General features: G+C 35.6%; 1 protein-coding gene across 1 annotated transcript in view; it reads right to left on the minus strand.

Moving 5' to 3' along the window:
* Positions 1-8,790: 8,790 nt before the first annotated feature.
* Positions 8,791-22,447, minus strand: part of LOC107819157 (uncharacterized) — a 41,149-nt gene continuing 27,492 nt past the window's right edge. The window contains exons 2-6 of the mRNA XM_075253190.1: positions 10,761-11,002; positions 10,332-10,572; positions 10,222-10,285; positions 9,798-10,109; positions 8,791-9,179 (exon numbers count right to left, since the gene is read on the minus strand). Coding sequence (XP_075109291.1) covers positions 8,791-9,179; positions 9,798-10,109; positions 10,222-10,285; positions 10,332-10,572; positions 10,761-11,002 — 1,248 coding nt within the window. The remainder of the gene's footprint in view (positions 9,180-9,797; positions 10,110-10,221; positions 10,286-10,331; positions 10,573-10,760; positions 11,003-22,447) is intronic.

Consider the following 22,447-nt stretch of genomic DNA (forward strand, 5'->3'; position numbering starts at 1 on the left):
CTTTTCTTGTAATTGTATTTTCTCTCTTGGCTTTGTATTATACTCTCACTTTCACAAAGTGTTTTTCTTCTCAAGAATCAATAATGCAAATTTTTCTCCATCACCCTTTATATAACATCACCTAAAACCTTTCCCATTGATTGAGGTAATGATTTACTTAGGGTAAAAGTTTATTCGAAAATTAAACTTTATGGAACAATTAAGTAAAAATTTGCAGTCCCATTATAAATTGGTTGCTGCCAGTCAACGTCCTTCATGGACGATGTGTTGGGATATATATTCTATTAACCATGGATTTTGGTTTGGATATAGTATTTATTATGGAATAATTATTTATTTAAGTTTAACAAAATTTTAAATAGATTATATATTCGTTTGTGTCTGTTACTTATATAGTAGATGATTTATTGTATAGAGTTTAGCTTATACACGGAAGATTAAATCATCGGTTCTTATAAGTATAAAGATCATATTCACAATCTAGTGATGAAATTAAGGTTGTATTGTGGTCCGGGCCCAGGCCTAAATGGGCCAAAAGGGCCTGGGCTTAGGCGGGCCGGGCTGAGGCGGTCCTGCCAAATGAGTGGAACCGGCCCACTGCGGTCCTAAGCCCACATGGTCCCGGGCTAAATGGGCCGGGCCCGCGGGCCTAAACGTGCATTTCTCGTTCCGGGTTATTTTTTTAATTTTTTTTATCTAAGGCAATTTCTTGTAAACTATATATGTATATACTAATATAAATTGCTTATATATAGCTATTAACTCTTTACTTATTAGAAAAAAGTATAGACATGTACATCATTTTTGTCACTATCTATACTATATTAAAAGTACGAAGGCCCTTAGTGAAATCTCGTTCGCCTTTTTTACCCTTTAAAAATAGAGCTCACACTAAGACAAAATAGTCATTTTATTATTTTTTTCTAAAATTTAGGAATCTAAAATCAACAAAAATTATTGTTATTAATTATTTCCTTATATAAACAATGTAAAAAATTCTAATATTTAGGACTTTAAAAAAATATAATTTAGTACTTACATAGGTGTGCAAGCGTTTACATATTTAAGGAAAATTACTAACGAAGCATTAAAATACTAAACTTCTTTTTGAAAACTTTTGAGCAAATAAAATTTATTTCCTTAAGAATATGAGAACATAATATAGTTACGTAATATTTGACAAGTCAGTATATTATTTTATTCTATTTGATCTATTAAAGCAAATGCACAACTTATATATCGAAGTTATGTAAAGGTATTAGAATACCTTTGCAAAATATAATTATTTTCTTTATTAAGTTAGCTAAATTGGATCAATAGTCTTTATTGGGCTTTTATTTTATAACTCATCACATAGTTTAATAATTTTTGTGCAATTTTTTCAAATTTTATATTTGTTAATATAAAAAACACACACTAGATAAAATAGTCATTTAATTCTTTTCCTAATATTTAGGACCTAGAAATTCATTAATATTTGGTTATTATATCTTTCTTTATTTAAACTAGATACCTAAAATTTAGGACTTTAAAATCAATTAAAATTTTACCTTAAATAAATATTTAAAAAGTCAATTTGGAACAGTAGTACAAAATCTAGAGATGCTCGTCTGAAGTCGGTTATACATGGCAAGTGACAAATGAAATCCTAATGGTACTCAAATTGTATTCACGGTAAACAAAATATTTTTTTAACATCAATAATTAATTTTTTTTTGTTGTTGAAGAATTTACTTTATTTTGTATTTGCAATAAATTACATTAATGTATTTTAATCATGTGGTAAATAGTGTGAGACTAAATTGAAAACTACTAAATATATAGGAAAATAATGTTTCGATTTTTATTTTATCTTCTTCAATCAATCTAGACTATTATAAAAGCTCGAAACTTTAACGCGAAATTGATCAAATTTTTTTCATTTAAAAATAAATTTTATATTTGACAAAATTATTGTTTAATTAATATTTTTTAATAGTTAGGACGTTGAAATTAACTAAAACTTTGACTATTAAATATTTTACTTATTTGAACTATATAGGAGCTCCTAATATTTAGAAATGTCATCCCAGTAAGATTACTTAAATAAATTGAGTAAGTCCATTTTTCACAAGAACTCATAATTTTAGGATTTGTTATTTCACCCCGAACAATAATATTATAGGTGACATTAAAGTGTTCTACTTTAAGATACCAAGAGACTAAAATTTAAAACAAATTGCACAAAAATCATACTCAGAAACTCACGATTATTTTCAGATTACTAAAATTTTAAAGATTTAAGGTTGATAATGTTAGAAATGTTAGCTATTTCAAGCTATTCTTTTTTAAGAAAATATTAATAAAATATTTTTCAAAAGTGTTGTCATAGAGTTTCGTAGTTTCTCATGGTGTTGATACGTGGCTACTGATATTATCCATCACTATTGAGCTAAAGAAAGTAACAATGTTTATTAGCATGTATAATCCCTTTATCATCATAATGATCCAATTTTTATAGAAAAGATGGCGTGAGAACCCAAATCTAACGAAAGTCCAAAGATCAACATTTATCTCTTTTTTTTCTTCAGCGGTTTGGATTTTCTTGTAATTTTTATTTAATAATTCAAACACTATATATATGTGTGTGTGTGTGTAATTTGTGTGTGTGTGTGTGTGTGTGTGTGTAATTTTTATAAAATTTACATTCATTGATATGAGATACACGCGCAACGCGCGTACTCTTAAACTAGTTATTATAAAAGCATGAATAAAAAATTGGATTACATACTATATCAAATTTAAACAAAAAATAAATTGCAAAGAAATATTCAAGGGAATGTCTTATAATTTTTATTATTACGACAACAACAAAAAATGGCAATATCTTTCTTAGACTTCCTTCCCCCAATGGAATGAGCACAACAAGATACTAATACCACCATTAAAAGGAAAAAAAACTAAGGAAGATGTGCCAAAATACAAGTTACATATTAGTCTATGTATTATCTCTAACAAATCTCATAAATCCTTCAAGGTCCGGAGGAATTTCCGTTGGTGGTGGTGGAAAAAAAACTTGGTCATCACCACTTCCGGGCGAAGCAACATCCTGCGCAAGTTCTGCTAGCATTTATTCATAAGCTTCGTCTATCTCCGGTTGTGATTTTGCAAGTCCAAAATTTCTTCTTTCCGAATGGAACCAATCTCTGAAAAGTACTGATATTTCCAAGCTCTCCCTCATAGATGCTCTATGATCACCGATTTGAAGTCTCGCTTGAATGAAAGCGCTCTCCGATGCCACTATTGAAACTTAAACACTTAAAATATCTCAAGCCATCCTTGAAAGAACCAGATAGTGTTTTTGTTTGTCCTTCCACCATTCCAAAACATCGAAGGAGCCGTCGGGATTCTCTGATTCAAGTCCCTGTGACAAATAAACTTAAGCTCATTTAGTTGTGAACTATCACCAATATTATCACCTTGAGAACCCCGGAACTCCGTCCAAGAACTAAGGGTTTTTAGGTCCGCAGTTCTTTTAGATGATTGCGAACTAGATGAAGTAGGAGTTGGAATATTTGGTCTAGCATGATCTAGGGCAAGTTGATAAGCATTATAAATTGTTTGAGCGTTTATTTTAATTGAGGCTTTTGCATCTCCAAGTATTAGCAAATTCCTCAGCTGAAAGTAATAAAGCGTTATAAATTTTTGAGCACCAAAAGTGAGGACCTCCTAATTTCATTGTAGGAGATAACACTGCAGCAACACCAAAAATAGGGGGATAGAGAAAAAATATTTTTTAAACTTAGCTTTCATAGATAAATTACCCCACCCTCTGGAAATTGAGTAAATAAATCTGCAAGTGCTGCAATATAAACTAAACAGTTAGAAATAGTAGGATAATATTGCCCAGATAATTCATCTGTAGCAACATGAAATTGTTCTAAAAAGTCTACAAGCATTTTAACATTAGTCCAATTTTGATTTGTAAGGTGCTCATCATCACCTACACGAGCATTATATGTTGCACTTATTGGGTTTCTATATTCATATGCAACAACTAAACTTTCATACATGTAATTCCATCTAGTCGGACAAGGTTTAGGAACCTTTCTTTCTCTAAGGCCAAATTCATCACATTTTTTAAAAGAATCTCTAAGTCTACTTCTACGGTTTGAATAAAAAAGTCAATTAAGAGCCATTTTAACCTTTTCAATTTCTACATTTAAAACTTTCATACCATCACCGACGATTAAATGGTAAATATGAAAAATACATCTAACATGAAAAATATTACTAAATGCAGGATTTAGTGTAGTTGTAAGCAAGCCTATAGCATTAGTGTTACTAGAAGCATTATCCATTGAAACCGACATTATTTATCTCTAATGCAAAAATATCTACAAATATCTGCAACTGTTTTAACAATAAACTTACATGTGTGGCGTGAATTAATTATTCTATAAGCAATAATGTGATTTTGCATTATCCACTCCTCATCTATCCAATGACTTGTAACAGTTACATAATTACAGTCATTACCACTTCTACCAATATCAGTAGTAATAGCAATGCGACAATCTATATGAGTAAATAAATAGCGCAAATATTGTTCATATTCATATTTATATTTATAAATATAACTTTTTACGGTTGCGCGAGGCCATCCTTTATAAGTAGGATTAAAAATTCTTCTAATATAATGCACAAAATGAAAGTTAGAAGGAAAACTATAGGGTAAGCACATAACAATAACCATTTTTGCCAACTCTTCACGATCTTTATTTGGATCATAATATAAAATGTCACCGGTAACAGTGTTAATTCCCAGTTGAACTAAATTTGAACCTGTACTAAGATTAACCGTAGTATCTACACTTGTCCCCTCTTGCGCAGCTTTCATTTGTAAATATCTAACTTTATCTCTAGGGTGTTTCAATTTGTATCTAGTCAAACTACCCATACCGCTACGGTCTCCAGTATATTTATGAGCCATCAAAGACCCACAAGTTTTACACTTAGCCTTATTTTGTTCTCTTAGTTGAGTAAAAAAGTGCCAAACAAGAGATGTTTCGGGCCGCTTAGAAGGTTTTCTATTAAAAGTAGGGGTTACTACAGGAGGGTCAAGTGGGGAATCAGTTGGGTTATTAACAGGACTAGTAGGTGTATCATCTAAATCCGGTTGCGTTTCATTTTCTTCATCATTTTCAAGGATAGTTTGATTAGGATAAAGAACATTCATAACTTCTTCATTTAATTGTTGACCTGGTGCAATATCATGGCAAAATTGACTATCAGAAAATTGAAAATAAGGGTTATTACTATCAAAAATAATAGGTGGAGGAGGACGGGTAACAGGTCTGGGTCGGGGAGCCGGGGGAAGAGTAGTAGCTTGGCGACTAGATTCACCAATTTTAGATTTTCCCTTACCCTTACCACCAAATATGTTTTTCAAAGAAAAGACCATATTAATTATAATTATACTAAATAAAACAAACAAAATTATAATATTAAAACTTAAGAGTTGGAACTAGTTTACCGAGTTGACGAACAACTTCTTGAAAATTGAATATCGTTGAAGACTTGAATACTTCAATTCACCAACTTCACAATTTTTCACGAAATTGTAATAATAAAGTAAGCAATTATAGAAGAAAATTAGAGAGAGATTGATGAATTTGTGAGTAAAAATAAAAGAATAAGGGGGTATTTATAGTTGAGAATAGAGAAAAAGTGTAATTATAAAAAAATTGGGGTTAAAACAAAGTTTGGGGGCCAAATGGCTATTTTTTAAAGTTCCAAACGGCTGAAAATTGAAGACCAACGGCTAGATTTTAAAAATCTGACCGTTGGCCCTTTTTTTTAAAAAAGAAATTTAAAAAATAGCCGTTGGGGCATGTTTGGCCCGGTTGAACCGGCCCAGCCTCGCCTGCCGGTCCCGGGCTCACGGGCTATTTGGTCAGGACCGGCCCGCTATGGGCTTTTGTACCACTAGAGACCGGCCCGTTTGAACCAGCCCATTTGGCCCGTTTAGCACGCGGGCCCGGGCCGATCCCGGGCTAGGCCTGGCCCACAATACACCCTTAGATGGAATTGGACAAACCATCAGGAATGATTGTAGCACAAGATTAAATATAATTTATCTTGATTATGAGAATGGTTTAATTCCAACTTCTTGTGCTAGTACATTTTGTATGTATTGAACGGACCAAGTAGAGATAAGTATTTTATACTGACTTAATAAAATAAATTATCTAACCATTAAATGTACTTATATTCTTAATCTTGATATAAATATTATTAGTTGTGTATTATTTATTCTTTTGATTTACTAAAAGGCAAGATTCTTTTGTGGGTCAATATGCCTGGTAAATTGGACAATGATGATATACATTGGCGAAGTAATAATTAGTTGATGGAATTCATGTCTCGGTCTAGAGATTGATGACACACCTTTATGAAAGCTTATAAGTTTTCATGTGTAAACCCTGCAAGTGGATATGTATCCGTCACATGAAATAAGTTAAGCGAAGATCTAAAGGAAATAATCAATGAATTAAATTGTCAGTAATTTAATTTATTCGATTAGTATCTGAATTTTAACATGGGAGTTAATTAATGTTTAATGGAAGAATTTTGAAATTGAACTGAGGAGTGCAATTACGAATTTTTAGTGGAATAATTCGTAATTTATTATGGTAGTATTAATTCGAATATTTCGAATTAAGTCCATAATATGAAGCCTCGTTAGTTAAATACTGTGGTCCCTGTTGTGACCGAATAATTAGGAATTAAATAGAATTACATTTCTTGGTGGAAAAGTAAGACCCAACAGGTTTAGGAAAAGGCTTTAAACCCTAAAACCTGTGGCTATATAAAGAGGTCTTATTCCATAAGGAGACCATGGTTTTACTATACAGTTTTCCTAGGAGAAACTTGCCCACACAAGTTTCGCTTATTCTGGTCATTATTCGGGTCACACAGCAGAAGACTGTGGAACTGGAAGATGATCCCGTGGACGTTTTCGCTCTTGCTTGGAGGCCCTTTTCGCGATTGCTGTCACGCTTCAAGAGATACATATCGATCTTATGGTTGATTAAAATTTGTGATTATGTGTTGTCTATATTACATGCAAGTGATCATGGCTATTTGCTTCCGTTGTTCATACCTATTTTCCATCAATTGGTATAAGAGTCTACTAGTATCTAAATAGATAACTTAGATGATATACGTATATATTCGAATATAATATATATGATTCATGATTGGCCTGTTTTAAAGCAAAATCGATTCATCACCGTAGTTGCACAACGCGGTACAACGCTGTGAAATTGTTCAGTTTTGAGTGAATTTTGTGTTTGACACATATAAAATTCCTTAAAAGTGTTCTTCGCCGCCGGCGGTTTTTATGAAACCAATATTTGGTGTTTCATGATTCTTTGGGATTCCTTTAAGCCTATGCTTGATGAAATAATTTTAGAAAAAGAGTACTATTGCTTTTTATTTAATTGAGTCAATGAAAGGAAAAGGTCAAAGAATGGGTTGTCTGGCGGCTGAGGAATGCCAAGTGGTAAATCTGATAGGAATAATTTTCAACTCAATGTGTTGTGAATTGTTTTTAAAAAAACCTAATAACTAATGGTATTTGTTAGCAAATTGATCCACTGTGAAAAGGTGTTCTTGCACATGATGATTGGCCATGCGTTGAATGGCAATTGGTATTGCCAAGTTAATTACGGGCCAATGGATTCCACAAACACAAAGATACCTTCTCTTGATTAAAATAAATTAATTATTTAATCAAAGTAGATTTGTTTTTACTTGGCTTGGTGGCGCGCTTTAGCAACTTCGTGGCAGAAGACAAAGTGTTGTCTTTTAATATTGATTTCACTTCCCTTAATTGTGATCTGCCCGATTCTGTAATGGAAAAGGTTTAATTACATGAGCTTTCTTTTAATACATAGTATATTAATAAATATATATATATATATATACATGAAAGAAATGACTTGGCACCTCTCTTATGCCAAGAATCACATTTATCTTTTTTCTCAAATTTTTGAATTTTTACCTACTTTTTTTGCATATTCCCATTTATTATAGTATGATATTTAAGAAAATCCAAAAGTCACGTCACACATTCTCTTAATTACATGTTTACCGGAAAGTCACGTCCTACAATCCTAATTAACCATTCCAAAATTGTCTGTTTGCTTTCCATCGTGGGTAATTTATTTAATTGAATTTATTATATCATTATTGTTGACTGTCGTTTGCTTTCTCTGAGAAACCCAAATAGTATCAATTTATTTTAGTAATCACCACAATAATATCGCGATAATCACTGTATTAATATTGCAAAACTCCTCAACTATTCTAAATATCGAATATTTAAGGGCAGAAACTGATCCAACAACCAACATGGATGTGAAACACAACACATGATCTAAAATTTTATGAAAACAAGATCATACAGGTTCATATGCTTGAGGAGGAAATCAATCTGTAATCACCGAGAAGCAATTGCACTCCGCCTGCTTGCAAAACCGCACGTTAGAGTTGGTTATTCGGAGGAAGCAACATTTTACTTAAGTAATATCTTATATCTAAGAGCACAATTCTATTATAGATGATGGTTTTTTGGTAATAAATGTGAATATTACCATAACAACCAATTGCTTTACATCTTATGAGCATCAAGTGTACTAGCTCTTCTAGTACATCAAGACCTCGAACAAAAAACACCTCTTCTAAGTGCAAAATTCTACGACTTTAGAGTTAATAAACTACAAGAATCCTACCTACAGACACTTCCTAGTTACATAATCTTTGTATCATCAGTGGACATTGCTTTGCTCTTTTAGACTCTGCAAACATGCCTATTCTGTCCACCATCTCCTTCTTAATTTGCCCTACACAAAACTCCAGATTCAGGCTAATTTGTCTGAAAATTCTCCAGTTCCTCGCTTGCCAAGTGTGGTATACAATTGCTCCTATAATTGTTGTTGCAACCTCCTTCCTTAATTGCTTCCAATGCCTTCTCTTAGTCCATTGTATCATCTCTGGTATTGCCATGTTTGGTAAACTGATTGTTGCCCATCTAGTTAGAGCATCTCTCATGTTTTTAACCCAACAGCAATCCCCAAACAGATGTTGTTGTGTCTCTATCACTCCCAGCTCACACAGGCAACATTCAGCATCACCTATGATAGGAATGTTCAGCTGTATTAGTCAGCTTTTTGTTTGTATTTTTTGTTGGTATGCCAGCCACAAGACAAATCTGTGTCTTGGTAGCATTACCCTACTCCATATCAAATCCATTTCCCTACACCTTGACATTTATCCTAGCATTACATTGTAACAGCTAGATACAGAATAATCTCCATTGCTTGTCAGCCTATATGTTCTTCCATTATACCATTGTGCCATATTATGCTTTAAACTGTTTATCTTCTTCCAATACCAACTACAATCAGAGGGTGGATTATGCTCTCATATGCTTTTACAAGATTTCATATACACCCCATGTGCCCACCTCACCCACAGTACCTCCTTGTTTGTCACTAATTGCCATAGTAGTTTTCCAACAGAAGCTATGCTCCAATGTTTACAACCCTTAATGTTCAGCCCTCCATATTTCTTTGGCCTGCATAATACCTCCCATGATACCAATTCCATCTTCCTATGTCCTTCTGTAGTGCCCCATAGATACTCCCTGCACTTCCTATCAATTGCTCTTATAACACTTTGAGGGAGTATAAAGACAGCCCCCCAAAAGTTGTATATTACAAACAACACTGCATTGATCACTTGCAATATACCTGCATATGAAAGTAGTTTTGCATAACCTACTTGAATGTTTGTAGTGATCTTCTCTACTAGCTGGTGACACTCTACTTTGCTCCACTTCTTTGATGTTAGTGGAAGCCCCAAGTATCTCATAGGTAATGTACCCACTGAGAATCCTGTATCTCTCACTATAGTCTGTTTTGTTGCTTCATCCATTCCTGCTAAGAATATATTTGATTTCTCCATATTAGCTACCAGCCCTGACACTTCACTGAAATAATTCACTACTTCCAGCATCCTATGGATAGATTGACTGTTACCTTTGCAAAATAACATCAGATCATCTGCAAATATCAAGTGTGTCAGTTTGGTTGTCTTACACATGGGATGAAATTGAAAATCTGGTAATTCACTCATTTTGTTCAACCCTCTAGTTAGGTACTCCATGACAAGTACAAACAGTAGTGGAGACATATGATCTCCCTGCCTCAACCCCTTTTTCCTTCAAAGTAGCCATATCCTGCACCATTCACTTTTACAGTGAAAGTAGTTGTTGTAACACACACCATAATCAATTGGATAAATGGCATTGGAAAACCATAGCCTCTGAGGACCTCCTCCAGAAATTCCCACCTAACCATGTCATATGCTTTCTTTAAGTCAATCTTTATCAAACATCTTGGGGTAGTCTTCCTATTATAATGTCTTAGAAGATCATGACATATAAGCACATTGTGTATAAGTGATCTACCTTCAATGAATGCTGCTTGATTATCAGCTACAATCATAGGAATGACTTTCCTCAATCTAATACAAATGATCTTAGAAATACATTTGTAGATAACATTACAACAAGCGATAGGTCTAAATTGGCTTGCCTGTTAGGGACTCTTCACTTTTGGTATAAGGGCTATACTCGTTGAATTCATCTGAGTAAGTAATTCCCCATTCTCAAGAAATTCCAGCACTGCCTTGGTCACATCCTCTCCAATTACTGACCAAGCTGCTTTATAAAATCTACTCCCATACCATCTGGACCTGGACTTTTGGTACCATTTATACTAAACATTATTGTTTTCACTTCTAGTCCTGTGTAAGGTCTTACCAATTGTAGTTGTTGAGTAATTGATAGTACTTTCCCATTCTTCAAAAAACTCTGAATGGCATGATCCCTGAATCTTCCCTTTGTCCCCAGTAGCTCCTGATAGTATTCCACAAATATTTCTACTATCTCTTCCTGCTCAGTTTTAATGTCTCCAGACTTATCAGTGAGTTGGATAATTGCTTCTTGCAGCCTCCTGTGCTTTATAACTGTCGCACCTCCTTTTTCCGCCCCCGCGAGGGTGCGTAGGGAGTTTTCTCCATTTGAAGGACAGTCGAAACGGGATTGGTTTATTTGTTTCAGAGTCGCCACTTGGGAATTTTAAGGCGTCCCAAGTCACCGGTTTTAATCCCTGAATCGAGGAGAATATGACTCTGTTTGTTATTCTGCGAACCAGAAATCTTGAGTAAGGAATTCTGTTAATCCGAAAGAAGGTGTTAGGCATTTCCGAATTCCGTGGTTCTAGCACGGTCGCTCAACTGTTTTTATTCTTGGCTTAATTATCTTGATTTTACTAAATACATTTTTATCGCATGATTTTGTTACCGCTTTTATTTAGATTGTTTACAATTATATAAACGAATTATGCGTACGTATACTCGTATTATATACCTTTTATAATCATAAAGAATCATGCCACGCATACGTGTACATAAAAAGGTTGATAATATTTTATATTTTTATTATAAAAAATCATACGTTCGAAGTTAGAAATAAAATTAAGAACAACGTCGCCCTTGTATGCACATCTCGGGTTATATGAAATTATTTTAACATTCTTGGAGAAATCCCTTTTATTAAATATTCGCTCGAAGTTGCGCGAACGCATAATCCGAATTTGCTTTTAAAAATATAATCAGGTTACGCGAATGCATCCCTAATCGTGCAAAATATTCGTAATGGTATTATGGATTTTCCACAAATTGTTTATTATATCCATACATTTTTATGTGAAAATCATGAGAAATTCCCATTTTTGAGATGCCCTTAAATTCTTTGAAAAGAATTCACAATTTATTAAATGTTGACCGCTGATTATATTTTTCGCGTATGAATTACATTCCTCCAAGCTATTCAAATTTAAAGAAAAGAATAAGCATATGATTAACACTATTTTTTAGTAAATACAACATATGTATACTAAAAATGTGAATAGCGTATGAAACTAAAAAAAATCAACTCTTGAAAGGAAATGATATTTTCGAAGAATTCTCATTATTCTTTTTGCAATGAATGCTATTTTTGCACTCTTAAAATTGTTACACGTTACAAATCTAATCTACTTCTACATCACTTGTTCTTAATCCGATATGCATGATTATTTTGGTTAATTCTGCTTATGATTGAGTTTGGGATATACATAATCGAAACGATTTCTATTCTTAACCTACGCGAACTATCGGCAAACGCTAACTTTCGCATTGTAAAATTCCTAGGCCATTTGTTATTAAGAAAGAGAACAAATCTACCTGTTGACTTAATAAAATGATATTGCATACAACATTATTCGTCATATTTTGACATTGTGAACATAGCGGATTTTACTAATGCAACTTTCAACTATTGATTGTAAACATAGCCATTGTTATGCCATAATATAGCAAAGTGCAACCAACATCACCTAGCTTTAAACAACAACTAACTAACTAACAAAATAAACCAATAATGTATGTTTTCCTTGATATTTCTATATTATGTTGTACCTAACTAACAATACCATAAAGTTTGAATAATGGTCAACTTTCTGCCATTTTCCTTATTTTGACAGTTCAAATATAACTAAACTAATGAGATTTCGAAATGGATAACATTATTACAAAGCTTTTATACGAATTTCAAAATAAGGCAATTAACTTATAACCATCGTGTCGAACTCACTACTAGTTAACCAACATGAAACAAAGCTGAAATTTAAACTAATGAACTTAGAATTATAATTTCCAAGCTTCATTTATTTGTCATGTTGAAGCTCTTCACAACATGAGTTTAAAAGATATGTACCTGGAAATGAAGGTAGAAGGAGTAAATTTCAGCAGTAATAGCAGCAACAAAATAGGCAGAAAGTGCCAAATAACGCAGCCGATTTTGAGCACAATCAACGAGTCCCGTGAAACCAGACCAAAAGTAACAGAAATTTGAGAAAAAAATTTCAGATTTAAACCACACAGTATCAACAAACAAACACGGACAGATTCCAGGAAAAATATGTTTCGGATTTTTCTTTCCTTCTTCTATATCTTTTTCAGATTGTGTGTATGTGTGTGTGTTCTCATTCTTCTGTTTCTTTTTGTTTTCTTCTTTCTTTTCAGATTGTTGTTTCTGATTCAGTATGTGTTTCTTTTCTTAATTTCTCTCTTTTCCCTCTGTGTATCTCTCTGTGTATATGTATCTCTGTGTGTGTTCCCCTCTTTTTTTTTGCCTTAAAATCAGATCCTGTATTTATACAGGTCTGCCTCTTTTCTTTTCAGTGCTGCCTGGACCCTTTTCTCTTTTAAAAATTAGAAAGTCCCATTAAAATCTGCTTTTACTACTTTAAATCCCATTAAGTGATCTTATCCTGATTTTCAGCAGCCCATTACCCTTTGTTTCCCATTATCCCATTAAATTAAAAGCCATTAACATTCCACTTTCAGCCCACTATTATTATCATATTACCCTCACTGTTTTATCCCAAAAATACCCCAGAAATCCTACTTTAATTACTGTTATTACTGCCTTTAAACTAAAATTCAGAATCTGATACAAAACAGATTTTAAAATCTGTCCAGGCTTAATTATCCTTCTGATTTAAACAGCTAGAACCAATCCTAATCAATTTCCTAACACAGTTGTATCTAATCAACCCTTGTAAACTTGAATTCAAACTTAACATCACAATAACATTACACTGAATTCAGTACAATAATTCAAACTGAACTTCAACTTTGAACTAAAATCAAACAAACACAGGAGCATTGTCAATATACTGACAATGCCCTGAAACTTAATGTTCAGGAAACAATATATACACAACATTTATTTTGACAGACTTATTGATTTACAAACGAGTATTAATCAACTGACTATCAAATACGAAACAACTGATTACAACAAAATAATCCATCCAAAACAGGTTGTTTCAATCAACATTTTCAGAAACAGGATTTATAACACAACTAATCGACGAACTTAATCGAGTCGATTACACACATTGTAAATAATCATAACCAACAGAAACAATTCACATTTTGATCAAGTAGACGGGTAGGAGACAGAATCATAGAATTAAATAAACAAAAATATGAAAAATTACACAGGTTATTAAAACAAACAACTATACATACGTAGGAAACAAAAGAAGTAGAAAAAATACTTCTGAATCCTTAATTCACACGGACACAGGGTCGACTTGGACTTGGACCTTTTTGAGGCTGAACAGACTTTATTCGAAGTATTATCAACTGAGAATACCTCGATTAAAGTCTCTTAGACCTCAATCCCTCATTTGGATTGGACAGATTCCACGAGTGAAAGTTTTTAGGGTTTCAGATTCTTGGATTTTAAATTCGAACACTTCTGGGCAGATTCGAATCAAACCAATGGTATTCTAGGCACGAGGGAGGTCAGGTGGGTAACTGGTGTGAGTTTGAGGTAGGTTGGGATAGGGTCAGGTTTCACTCGAATCTTCAAATGAAGATTCGAGCAGTTCCAGTAGGATTCGAGCCATGCAACTAACAGATCCGTGGTGAGGGTATCTAGGGGAAGCTGTGGTGTTATTTTGGAGGCCATTGGAGAAGATAAGGTTTTCAGACCAACCTTCGATTTAAGATTCGAAGAGTTGGGGTCTGATTCGAAGGAAACTAATCCTGGATCCCTAAAGAGGGGGTTGTGAGGAGTCTGGGGTGTTAAGGTGGTGACCGGCGGCGTTGTTGCCGCCGAGTTTCAGGCGATGGGATGCTAGGGCGACTAGGGTTAGGGGTGTGCTTTCGGAGAAGATGATGAATAGTGAAGAGGGGGGTGTTTAGTTAGGGGCCGGGGTAGGGATTTGGACTTATATAGGGACGGGGTGGATTGATGCTGACCGTTAGATCAGGCAGAATGAATGGCCATGATCTATTCACTTAACCAAACGATGTCGTTTGGTTTAAGTTGGGGGGACGGGTTGAACCGGGTACTGGATCGGGTAAGGATCACGGGTTAGGTTTGTAGGATCTCAGCCGTTGGATGGATTTAATCCAACGACCCTTGATGAAGGACGACCAAACGTTGTCGTTTTGGTTTGTTTGAATTGGACCGGACATGGGAGTGTTGGGATTGGGCTGTGGAGGGTTAAAATTTTTTGTTTGGGCCTGGATTTCAGTCCAAGCCCGATTTTTTAATGTTCAGAATCCATTTCAATTTCCTAATTTAAATTTTCCAATTTAATTATTAAAATCCTAATTAAAATTATAAAAACAAGAATTAACTTTACAAGATATTTAATCAACCGTTAACAATTATTAACACATAGACAAAATATTAATCACATAGTGAAACATGCATATTTTTTGTGATTTTATTTTAATTAACTCAATTATTAAATGCATAATTAAATTCTAGATATGCATGAAACATGTATTTTTATTTTAATTTTGTTTAATTATAATAAAGCAAACATTTACGGACAAAACACAAACAATTAATAAACGCAACACAATTTCTAAAATTGCACACTAAAAGAAATTAATTTTATTTTTGATTTATTTTGGAGTAGTTTTCGTGAGGCAAAAATCACGTGCTCACAGCTGCCCCTCTCTGTGCGAAAACTCGAAGAGTTTTCGTGCAAAGATAAAGTGAGCGGATACGAGCGATTTTTGCCCGTTCAAATACTCCGTAGGAAGCATTTTTTGAAAGATTTGACCGAACCTCTGCTTCAAAGGTTTCCTACATATCCTTGGCTATAAAGGAATCAGGTCAATGTAGTTCGGGAAATTTTGGGTAGCTGGGACTACCATGGGACTGTGAAGTTACTGCTGTTTTGTGTTGCTTTTACTGCTTGCTGAACTCCTTATTACACCTTGCTTCAAAGGTAATACAAAAAGCTAAACTAGACTATGGTACATGAATTATAAAATCTTATCTAGATCATGCCCTTGCGTTTCTTGTTGTCTTGATATCTTGGTGACTCTTGGGCATTTGGCTTATTCCGCCTTCCCTGTCATTGTGTCCCGTATTTTCTTTCTCTGTTTGGGACTCTTGTTGTTTCCTGTTGGGGACTTTGTTGGACTCCTCTGCTTTATTAACTCTAAGTGTGCTCCTTTCTCATACGAGCGGGCTTTTGATTTCAATACTTCAATTATATTCCCTTGTTCTCCAGGTGGGCGCCTGACTTCTGTTGCTTCAATTCTTCATCCTCATTCTTCAGGTGGACGCCTGATTTCTCCTTCAACTCTTCATCCTCATTCTCCAGGTGGACGCCTGATTTCTTCTTCGATTCTTTATCCTCATTCTCCAGGTGGACGCCTGATTTCTTCTTAAACTCTCATCCTCATTATCCAGGTGGACGCCTGACTTCTTTTTAAATTCTTCATCCTCATTCTCCAGGTGGACGTCTGATTTCTTCTTCTTAAATTTTTCATCCTCATTTTTCAGGTGGACGCCTGATTTCTTCTTAAATTTTTCATCCTCATTCTTCAGGTGGACGCCTGATTTCTTCAATTCTTCATCCTCATTCTCCAGGTGGACGCCTGATTTCTTCTTAAATTTTTCATCCTCATTTTCCAGGTGGACGCCTGACTTCTTCTTAAATTCTTTATCCTCATTCTCCAGGTGGGCGCCTGACTTCTTAAATTTTTCATCCTCATTCTCCAGGGGGACGCCTGATTTCTTCTTTAATTCTTCATCCTCATTCTCCAGGTGGACGCCTGACTTCTTCTTAAAATTTTCATTCTCATTCTCCAGGTGGACGCCTGATTTCTTCAATTCTTCATCCTCATTCTCCAGGTGGACGCCTGATTTCTTCTTAAATTTTTCATCCTCATTCTCCAGGTGGATGCCTGACTTCTTCTTTAATTCTTCATCCTCATTCTCCAGGTGGACGCCTGATTTCTTCTTAAATTCTTCATCCTCATTCTCCAGGTGGACGCCTGATTTCTTCTTTAATTCTTCATCCTCATTCTCCAGGTGGACGCCTGACTTCTTCTTAAATTTTTCATCCTCATTCTCCAGGTGGACGCCTGATTTCTTCAATTCTTCATCCTCATTCTCCAGGTGGACGCCTGACTTCTTCTTAAATTTTTCATCCTCATTCTCCAGGTGGACGCCTGACTTCTTCTTTAATTCTTCATCCTCATTCTCCAGGTGGACGCCTGACTTCTTCTTTAATTCTTCATCCTTATTCTCCAGGTGGACGCCTGACTTCTTCTTTAATTCTTCATCCTCATTCTCCAGGTGGACGCCTGACTTCTTATTAAATTTTTCATCCTCATTCTCCAGGTGGACGCCTGATTTCTTCTTTAATTCTTCATCCTCATTCTCCAGGTGGACGCCTGACTTCTTCTTTAATTTTTCATCGGGTTTTTCCTGACACAAATGTTGTTTTTGCCCCTGTTTTTAAATCAAAGAAAACTTTGTTAGTTTTAAAACAAGATGGTTAACTGGGGTATTCTTGCCGACGGTGGGATTCCTCTTCGTCTTGTTTTATTGCCTTGGAATGGTTGAAAAGACTGTTTGTCCTTGTAATTGATCTTTATCTATAGGATTCTCATCTGTATGTTTTCCTTCAAACCCTTTTAACCGTAATCATATGTTCTCCTGACATTGCTGATTCGCTTTTGATTCCACTTTTCTTACACCTATATCTTATTATTTTTTTTATTACCTCCTGCCCATCATGGCCGTATTTTTGTCCTATGAAACCTTGAATCTTGGTAGTATACCTTGACATCCTTTCTTATTTGTTTGGAACAAAACTCATCTCAAAAGCTTTAGAAGAGTAAGATTATTAGTGACGAAAACATGAGGATTTCGACAATCTAGAACGAAAAGAAAAAAAAATCCAAATTTGGATGATTATTGGAGAAGGAATAAAGGACTTATCTGATTGGAGTCACTGGCGCCAATGATCATGGTATGCAATTTGGATTAATAAACCCAATCTTTTAATCAATCTCCTTTCAATTGTCTCATTTTTCCCCGAAATTTCCATAACCCAACTTCATTTTTCATTTTACAGACCTGTTTGACTTGCAATATCTCAAAGAGTTTTCACCGACAAACCTTCATCATTTGTTCATTTCTTACTTCCTTTTCGCCTTATGGTGCCTGCGAAGGTTTTCACCAATAAGACTCTCTCATTTTACTTTCTCTCAACTTCCGTCGTCTTATGGTGCCCGTGTGGGTTTTCACCTATAAAACTCTCTCATTTTTACTTTCTTTTCTTGTTTGTACCAGAGTGTTATGAACCATCTTCATTTGCTTGACTCAGCATTTTTCTAAGATTGATCGAAAGGTATTTTTTGGTATGTTTTTGGTATGTGGTTGGAATCAAAAGTTAAACAATTTTGATATGGGTTTAAAATTACAACTCTTGGAATTTTTTCTTATTACCAATACAATTCCTGCCCCAGTTTCTTGATTGGGGTCTCTTGATGTTTCTTTTTGTGCACATTATGCATATTGCGCACCCTATGACCGAGCCGTGAGGCGCCTACGTATCCTTCTTTGAGGAATCAGGTCAAACGTAGTTCACTAAATGATAGTGATTTTCTTTCCCTTTTTTTTTATTATTATTTCATATTTGATTTTCATTGATTCCAAAAGAGGGTAGGAAAGAAACAAATATGGCTCAAAGGGGAAGCAAAGGGTATAGTGTTTGGATAGCAGAATAAATTGCCTTTGTCATTCCAATCTTCGAAATAATGCTAAATACAAACATTCAAAAAGTTATGCATAATATCTCTTTACCGCGTCAGAATTGATCGCCATGTCTATGCATTTGCCTTCAATATCTGTTAAGCATAGTGCACCATTCGATAATACTCTGGTCACAATGAATGGTCCTTGCCAATTCGGGGCAAATTTGCCTTTTGCCTCAACCTGATGTGGAAGAATACGTTTCAGCACATGTTGACCCACTTCAAACTTCCGTGGACGCACCTTTTTGTTTTATGCTCTTGCTATTCTTCTTTGATACAATTGACCATGACATACTGCGGCCAATCGTTTTTCATCAATCAAGTTTAACTGTTCCAGAAGGGTTTTGACCCATTCATCATCATCAATCTTTGCTTCGGCGATGATCCGAAGGGAAGGAATCTCAACTTCTGCAGGAATTACTGCTTCAGTGCCATATACCAACAAATAAGGAGTTGCTCCTACTGAAGTGCGAACAGTAGTGCGATATCCCAATAACGCAAATGGTAGTTTTTCATGCCATTGTCTTGAACCTTCTACCATTTTCCGAAGTATCTTCTTTATGTTTTTGTTGGCTGCCTCGACTGCTCCATTCGCCTTGGGCCGATATGGGGTAGAGTTGCGATGTGTAATCTTAAACTGTTGACACACTTCTTTCATTAAGTTACTGTTAAGATTAGCACCGTTATCTGTGATGATCACCTTTGGGATTCCGAATCGACATATGATATTTGAGTGGACAAAATCGACCACAGCTTTTTTGGTTACTGATTTGAATGTTTTGGCCTCAACCCATTTGGTAAAATAATCAATGGCTACCAGAATGAACCTGTGCCCATTGGATGCTGCCGGCTCAATTGATCCAATCACATCCATGCCCCAGGAAATGAAGGGCCATGGTGCCGACATTGTGTGCAACTCGGATGGTGGAGAATGAATCAAATCTCCGTGTATTTGGCATTGATGACATTTGCGCACAAAATTGATACAATCTCGCTCCATGGTAAGCCAATAATAACCAGCTCGAAGGATTTTCTTTGCCAACACATATCCGCTCATGTGGGGTCCACAAACTCCCGAATGTACTTCAGACATGACAGCCGTAGCTTGACTGGCATTTATGCATCTTAATAATCCAAGATATGGTGTTCTTTTATACAAAACTCCTCCGCTTAAGAAGAATCCATTTGCCAATCGCCTAATGGTCCTCTTTTGATCTCCTGTGGCTTGTGCGGGATATATCCCCATCCTGATATACTCCTTGATGTCATGGAACCATGGTTCACCATCAAATTCTTCTTCAACTGTATTGCAATAAGTGTGCTGATCGTGGACTTGAATATGTAGTGGATCCACATAAGCTTTGTCTGGATGGTGCAACATTGATGCCAAGGTAGCCAATGCATCGGCAACCTCATTATGGATTCTTGGAATATGCCGGAACTCCACTGATTGAAACCGCTGACAAAGATCATGTAGACATTGTCGGTATGGTATGAGCTTCAAATCTCGGGTTTCCCATTCTCCTTGAATTTGATGTACCAGAAGATCCGAATCTCCCATGACTAAGATTTCTTGGATACCCATGTCTGCGGCTAGCCTTAACCCCAAAATACAAGCTTCATATTCAGCCATATTATTGGTGCAATAAAATCGCAATTGAGCCGTAACAGGATAGTGATGCCCTGTTTCAGAAATGATTATAGCTCCTATCCCGACTCCTTTCATGTTAGCGGCCCCATCGAAGAAAAGTTTCCAGCCAGGTTTTTCAATTTGCTCGATCTCATCGATATGCATTATTTCTTCATCGGGAAAATAGGTTTTCAACGGTTCGTACTCCTCGTCGACCGGGTTTTTAGCTAAATGATCAGCCAGTGCTTGGGCTTTCATTGCAGTCCGAGTCACATAGATGATGTCAAATTCTATGAGCAATATCTGCCACTTTGCAAGTCTCCCTGTTGGCATAGGCTTTTGAAAAATATATTTCAACGGATCCAAACGCGAAATGAGGTAAGTAGTGTAGGAAGACAAATAGTGTTTCAATTTTTGAGCTACCCAGGTCAGGGCGCAACATGTCTTCTCCAGATGAGTATACTTAATCTCATAAGCTGTGAATTTCTTGCTAAGGTAGTAGATGGCCTGTTCCTTTCTGCCGGTGAGGTCATGTTTCCCCAATACACAACCAAATGAATTTTCCAAGACCGTCAAGTAAAGAATATAAGGTCTTCCTGGCTCTGGCGGGACTAACACGGGTGGCTTTGACAGGTATCTTTTTATCTTATCAAACGCCTCCTGATACTCATCGGTCCATTTGACCGCAGCATCTTTTTTCAACAATTTGAAAATAGGCTCACAGGTTGTCGTAAGCTGAGCAATAAACCTACTGATGTAATTCAGCCTTCCCAACAAACTCATTACTTCAGTTTTGTTCCTTGGAGGTGTCAATTCTTGGATGACTTTGATTTTTGATGGGTCTAGCTCGATGCCTCGCCGACTGACTATGAATCCCAGCAACTTTCCAGATGGAACTCCAAATGTGCATTTGGCAGGGTTAAGCTTGAGGTTGTACCTGCGAAGTCTTAAGAAGAATTTCCTCAAATCCCCAATGTGGTCGGCCTGATGCTTTGATTTTATGATCACATCGTCCACGTATACCTCAATCTCCTTGTGTATCATATCATGAAACATTGTGGTCATCGCTCTCATGTAGGTTGCTCCGGCGTTCTTCAAACCGAATGACATTACCCGGTAGCAATAAGTTCCCCATGGTGTGATGAATGCTGTCTTTTCTGCATCTTCCTCATCCATCAGAATTTGATGATACCCGGCATAACAATCTACGAAAGATCCTATCTCATCCTTGGCGCAATTATCGATCAAAATATGGATATTGGGTAATGGGAAATTATCCTTTGGACTTGCTTTGTTGAGATTGCGGTAGTCGACGCATACTCTAATTTTGCCGTCTTTCTTTGGTACGGGAACGATATTAGCTAACCAAACAGGATATCGAGTGACTCGAATGACCTTTGCTTCCAACTGTTTGGTGATTTCTTCCTTAATTCTCACACTCATATCAGGCTTGAATTTTCTCAGTCTCTGCTTGACAAGAGGCACCGGTGGATCGGTGGGCAATTTGTGAACCACTAAATCTGTGCTTAGGCCCGGCATGTCGTCATATGACCATGCAAAAATATCTTTGAATTCTATGAGTGCTTTAATTAACTCTTCTCGGATCTTTGGTTCGAGATGGACACTTATTTTAGTTTCCCGGATATTACTCGTGTCCCCTATATTGATGTCCTCGGTATCACTCAAATTAGGTTTGGTTTTTTCCTCAAAGTGAATTAACTCTTTACTAATCTCTTCAAAAACCTCATCTTCATCATATTCTGATTCATAATCACAATATATTTCTTGAATTATTATTTCGGAACCAGATTGATTTTTAAGACTGGGCTGAGGACTCCTCATGCATGCCATATCACTAGAGCCAGCGTAAAAAGAACTGTACAGAAAAAGAAAAAGAAAAGAAAACTATCAGGAATGATAATGAAAAAGGAAACTGTATTTTATTGGATGATGAAAGATAACAGGGTTTGCACACTTCAAACAAACTGTAAGATAAGCATTGGGATTACAACCCTGAGGTAACCCAAACAAACTGAAAGAAAATCAAAATAAACTACCAAGACTCCTTTCGAATGG

Source organism: Nicotiana tabacum, chromosome 5 (assembly GCF_000715075.1).
Source record: "Nicotiana tabacum cultivar K326 chromosome 5, ASM71507v2, whole genome shotgun sequence".
Taxonomy (NCBI): domain Eukaryota; kingdom Viridiplantae; phylum Streptophyta; class Magnoliopsida; order Solanales; family Solanaceae; genus Nicotiana; species Nicotiana tabacum.